Genomic DNA, 6000 nt, shown 5'->3' with positions numbered 1-6000 from the left:
AATTCAATTCAATACAGTGCAGTGCAGTGCAATTCAATTCAATACAGTGCAGTGCAGTGCAATGCAATTCAATACAGTGCAGTGCAGTGCAATGCAATTCAATACAGTGCAGTGCAATGCAATTCAATTCAATACAGTGCAGTGCAATGCAATTCAATTCAATTCAATTCAATACAGTGCAGTGCAGTGCAATGCAATGCAATGCAATACAATACATAATAGGTTGGCTCAACTTTTCATTCTTCCAAGGTTGGTAAAATGTGGCAATATACTGACTTTGTAAACCACTATGAAGTAGCATGTAAGTCTAAGATTATGTTATGTTATGTTATGTTATGTTATGTTATGTTATGTTATGTTATGTTATGTTATGTTATGTTATGTTATGTTATGTTATGTTATGTTATGTTATACTAAAATACTACTTTTATGTTATGTTATGTTTTATGGTATGGTATGGTATGTGTTGTGTTGTGTTGTGTTGTGATGTTTTGGGACAATTGATGACTGGAGTTACTTCCTTTCCTGTTCTCCCCCCCCTTCCCCTTTCCCTTTCCCTTTGCATTAGGCTTTTCAATTCTCTTCTCCCCCCCCCCGCTCCTCCCGCCCCCTAAGACCTGCTGGTACCCAGGAAACTTCAGGCAATTGCTCATCCTCTTTCCCAGGCGCGCCGGCGAAAAGCCAGGGGCGGCCCCGCGCTTCTCCTCCGTCCGCCGGCTGGCTCGGGAGACGAGAAGACCCGCCTGCCTCGCCTCCCCTCCGGCTATTAATTCCCCCTCGCCCCCCTCGGCGGGGCCAGTCCTGCCTGCCTGCCTCCGGCTGCCTCCTGCGGGGGGCGCGCAAGGGTGGGCGCGGGCGCGGGGCGCGGAGGTAGCCGGGGCCGGGGGGGGAGGGAATACCCCCGGCTGCAGCAGGATGAAGGCGTCGGTGAAAGATGTGTGAGCAGGCAGCGCGTTACTGCCGCGAGAGCGTCCACAGGCTGCTCCGCCAGCAGCCGCAGCCGGCGAGCGGGCTCCTGCGCTGGGTGGTCACCAAAATGAGCGACGGCAAGAGCCCCCTGCCCGAGCGGGAGCTGCTGCCCGAGGGTCCCGCCGCCGCCGCCGCCGCCGCCGCCGGCCCCGAGCAGAAGAAGGGCACCTCCGTCATCCTGGACGTGAGTCGGGGATGGGGAGGTGGGGGGGAGATGGAAGGAAAGGTGGGAGATGCCCGCACCCCCTTTGCATGCCTGCCTGCCTACCTACCATACCTGTCCGCCTGCCCTCACCTGGCCCTGGCTCCAGCATGCCTGCCTACCTACCATACCTGTCCGCCTGCCCTCACCTGGCCCTGGCTCCAGCTTCTCAGCTCGCCTCCCCCACTCCCCACCCCCCACCCTGAGCCTTTCTCCTGACCCGGATCTTTGGGGGAGGGTGGGGGGGGTGGCAGCTGCCCGGGAGACCCTCCCTTTTAGCAGACGTCTTCGCTTTCCCTTGGAAAGACCCTCGCACGGGGCGCCGGCGGAGCCTCCAGCGGCGGGGGCAGTCTATCCCTCCGAGCCTCGGAGTCACTGGGCGCTGGGTGTTTTGGGGAAGGAAGAGAGATGAGAAGAGAAGAGGAAGGGGCTTTGAGGGAGCCAAGTTCCGGAGTTGAGAGAGTTGGGGGGACGAGGCAAGGTTTTGGGGTGGGGTGGGGTGGGGGTTATGGTGTGGCGGCCCCTGAGCTGATCCCTGAGAGGGACCTTTGGAGGAGATGTTCCTCCCCGTCACTCCATCCTGGAGAAAGACCCCCTCCTCCAAAGCAACCTGGAGGGGGAACTTGGAAACCCAGAGTCCTGGGTGGGGAGGGGGTTTGCAAAATAGGAAGGGGGTTTCTCTGGAGCAGCTGCAAAAGGCTTCCTTGAGGGGGGGGTCTCTCAGCCTTTTGTGAAGACCTTGGGAATCTGTGGTCCTTTTTTAAAGAAAAAGTCTCAAGATTTGAACCAGCCCCTTCTCCATGGCAGTCAATTGGGTGGGTGGGAGCCAGAGGGTCAGGTATCTCCTTTCCCCCCCCCTGACTGGGGTTCCTGACAATTGCCACAATTCGAGAACCCACCACAATATCTCCAGGTGCATCAACTTTTCAAACAGCCCTTAGAAATTCCTAGAAACCTTTTTCGGCCTTTCAGTTAAGTTTTACAATCATTTTAAGTTTCACAATCTCCTTGCCAAGTGGATGGAAGTTTTTTTCCCCACTTAAGACTATTCCAACGGAGAAAACAATCCAACTTGCTTTGCAGGGAAAGGAGAATCCTGGACAAAGAATAATGGCCGAAGCTATTTCTCCTACATTCCCCTCTTCCTCTCTTTCTTCCCCCCCCTCTCTCTCACTCTCTCTGTCTTTCTTCAGGAATTAATAATATTTTATGACTCCCTCCTGACAATGTAGGAGTTCCGATGTATTGGAATTTAGCTGAGAAATAGAAAAATCTTTCCCCAGTTTCTCAGATCGGAAACAGATCTGGCGTGTTAGATCTTATCAAATAGAGTTTTTCTTATGGGCTTGATATTAGGAAGGTTTATGCAAATGGTTAAAATTTTGTTAAAAGTTCTATAAAGGGGCAGTGCTGTTTTTTTTTTTTTTAAAGTATTGGAAAGTCTTAGAAAAGAGAATCTCCGATGAAAAAAATTTACATAGAGAGTTTCTTTTTGGAAATCAAGGATAATAGATTTTCTGGTTGTTTTTGTTTCAATCGATCCGAGGGCTAATTGTGCATCGGTAGGAATCGCAAGTGTTAAACGAAGGCTTTGTTTATCAATAAAGAAGGAACATGCACTTTTTCTGCTAGAATTATGAAATACAAGCCAGTTTTCTCACTCAGTTCTCAATCTTGCCATGTCAAAGAATGTGGTGGTGTAATGTTGAAAAATGTTTGGCTAATGGTAGGTTTTCTTTGTACCGTGAACAAGAACTTTTCTGATGTTGTTTAGGATTGGTGGCCTCAATTATTTTGCATCGAACTGGGTGGCAGAATTACAGAATTAACAGAGTTGGAAGGGGCTTTGGAGGTCATCTAGCCTAACCCCCTGCTCAAGCAGGAGACTCTATACCAATCCAGACAAGTGGCTGTCCAGTCTCTTCTTAAAAACCTCCAAAGATGAGGCACCCACAACTTCTGAAAATAACCCGTTCTACTGATTAATTATTCTCAAAGTCAGGAAATTTCTCCTTAGTTCTAGGTTGCTTCTCTCCTTGATTAGTTTCCATCCATTGCTTCTTGTCCTGCCTTCAGGTGCTTTGGAAAATAGCTTGACCCTCCCTCTTCTTTGTGGCAGCCCCTCAAACATTGTTTGTTAAACTTTGACACACAATCACGTTCGCTAACCTCTTTATCCCACACCACTTGAATAAACGTATTAACTAGCTCAGTAACAAACCTCTTGACAGGCATTAAACTTTTAAAATCTTATCGTGGTTAGTCCCTTATGGTTTTGAATGTTGTGTGAATGCGGACTACTTGGTTAGTTTATGGTTCAATGTATTGTCAAAACTCAGAAAATGTGAATTTAATAAAACCAAGTTAAGCATGTTGTGAAAACTCGGCAGGTTTCTGCTTTCCCGCTTCACCTGGTGTGCTTCGCTTACAGCTTAGCATAATATTTTTATATATTTGCAAGGCAGCTGATGGTTATTCACCAAATGGTGTGGAATGGACCACAGTGGTTATGGACCATGGTGACTATCACCATACCAATTCTATTTTTTTTTTTTTTACAAGATCTTGGCTCCAGACTTCATTGCTATAAAAGCTGTTGTGCAAAAATAGTTAGAATTCGAAATGCATCCCACTTTTATTGAAACGATCCTTTTAGATCAACCTTCTATCTACCCAGGCTGCCTGCCAGATGTATCCGATTTTGGCTTCTGTGGGAGTCCAGCACAGCTGGATGGCAGATGCCGGGGGGGGGAAGGCAATTGAAACGGAATTGAATTGCTTCAAATGGACATTTCAAAATAAAATTTGAGTTTGAAAGAAAAATACTTTAGGACGGTATTTTTTTTAGAAAGGTGGCAGAGAAACACTGAGGAATCCTCTGAACTTGGATGCTATGGTATTTAGAAAGCATTCCTGCAAGACATGTACAATTACCCTGTTTCCCCGAAAATAAGACATCCCCTCATAATAAGCCCAATTGGGGTTCTGAGCACATGCGCTAAAATAAGGCTCCCCTGAAAATAAGCCCTCCCTGAAAATATTTAAATGCAGAGCTGGAAATCAGGTAAAATGGCAAAGAGGAGCCCCATCTTGCTCCATGCGCCCCAAAATAATAAGACCTCCCCGAAAATAAGGCCAAACGCTTATTTCGTGGTTCAAAAAAATATAAGACAGGGTCTTATTTTCGGGGAAACACGGTAGTACATTATCACTTTACAATAGTTAGAATTGGAACTAAACGAAATAGATTAGCTGTATTAGTGGATTTAAAGAGAGATATCAGAAAATGTTTTTTTAAAAAAACACATTGAACAAATAAAGCTCAATAACAGCACAAAGAAGAGGGGGTCAAATTATTCTCTAAAGCACCAGAGGGCAGGACAAGAAACAATGGTTGGAAACTAATCAAGGAGAGAAGCAACCTGGAATTCAGGAGAAACTTCCTAACAGTGAGGACTATTAATCTGTGGAACTGCTTGCCACCAGAAGTTGTGGGTGCTCCATCACTGGATGTTTTTAAGAAGAGACTGGACAGTTGCTTATCTGAAATGGTATAGGTTCTCCTGTTTGAGCAGGAGGCTGGACTAGATGACCTGCAAGGTTCTCTTCTCTTCTCTTCTCTTCTCTTCTCTTCTCTTCTCTTCTCTTCTCTTCTCTTCTCTTCTCTTCTCTTCTCTTCTCTTCTCTTCTCTTCTCTTCTCTTCTATCAGCGTAACAACCACAATAATTAAAGCATATACCTCTGTATTTATTTGCCGTTTTGGAAAGCATGAAGATAGCAAAAGAAAAACAGAATGAGTCAGCTACTATTCCACTTCTCTTTTGGAAATGCCATCCAACGTTGCTTCAGAGGAGATATTAACAATGGTGCCAGCTAGAACTTAGCTGATGTAGCAAGTGGAAATTTAGTCCACTAAATTTTGCAGCTATTTGATACCCAGGTCTCTTCTCTGCTGCTGTTGGTTGATGAGCTGTGCAAGATCCTCTGATTTTGGCATGAAGCATCCTCTCTCCGGCGCGCCTTACATTAAGGGTAGTTTAATGAGTCCAAGAAGAGAGGCTCGGATCTTCTCCAAACTATTTGAAATGAAATAGCGGTAGGGACTCTTTCTCTAAAATATCTGAGCATCTTGATGCAATATCGGAGGCAGATATATATCTTGGCTTGCTAATTTATTTCTTTGCAATTGTCAACGTTGAGTAGATGGCTGCAGTGCAGAATATTTGCATTCGGGGGTCAAGCTATTCAGCTCTATCCAACTCTGAACGGTTGACCTGCATTCTTCTTTTGAATCAACCCTTTATGTCAGGTGGGAAAGATCAGGCCCACACGAGGTCCAATTTAACCAGTTTTATTGAATAGAATAGAGCAGGAAGGGACCTTGGAGGTCTTCTAGTCCAGCGGTCACCAACTGGTGGTCTGTGAGAAAATTTTGGTGGTCTGCAGAAAAATTATTTGCACTTTTTTATATTGCACTAAATCAGGGGTCCTCAAACTACGGCCCCTGGGACAGATACGTGCAATGAAAGTTTGTGTTGCTGCAGAGAGTCTCCCCCTTTGGGGTCTTCTTGTGTGGGTCGAAGGGGGGCAGAAATTCCGACTTGGGATCTGCTTCGGCCTCCTGGTACGGGGCTTTCGGCAAAGACTGGAGGGAAGCACCGCTGGTGGCAAAGAGCTGGAGAGCTTCATTCCAGTGGGACTGCATCATGGTCTGGAACTGGCTGACCATCTCAGCCCACTGAGCCTCCAGGTGCCGGTACCTGGCCTTGCACTCCCGCAGGTCTTCCCTCTGCTTGGAAAGCCTATGCTCCTAGTCCTCAGTGAGGTG

The 6000-nt window shown here is 46.6% G+C and overlaps 1 protein-coding gene across 1 annotated transcript in view; it reads left to right on the top strand.

The window, feature by feature from the left end:
- The first annotated feature begins 686 nt into the window (after positions 1 to 686).
- The window catches only part of NECAB2 (N-terminal EF-hand calcium binding protein 2), a 217849-nt gene continuing 212535 nt past the window's right edge, over positions 687 to 6000 (top strand). Inside the window, exon 1 of the mRNA XM_087877001.1 lies at positions 687 to 1153. Within this exon, the coding sequence (XP_087733127.1) occupies positions 935 to 1153 (219 nt within the window). The 5' untranslated portion in view covers positions 687 to 934. The remainder of the gene's footprint in view (positions 1154 to 6000) is intronic.

The sequence above is a fragment of the Pantherophis guttatus genome, chromosome 11, assembly GCF_059756535.1.
Source record: "Pantherophis guttatus breed Tessera chromosome 11, ASM5975653v1, whole genome shotgun sequence".
Taxonomy (NCBI): domain Eukaryota; kingdom Metazoa; phylum Chordata; class Lepidosauria; order Squamata; family Colubridae; genus Pantherophis; species Pantherophis guttatus.
Note: the sequence above shows the minus strand (reverse complement) of the source record. Positions and strands in the feature narration are given on the sequence as shown.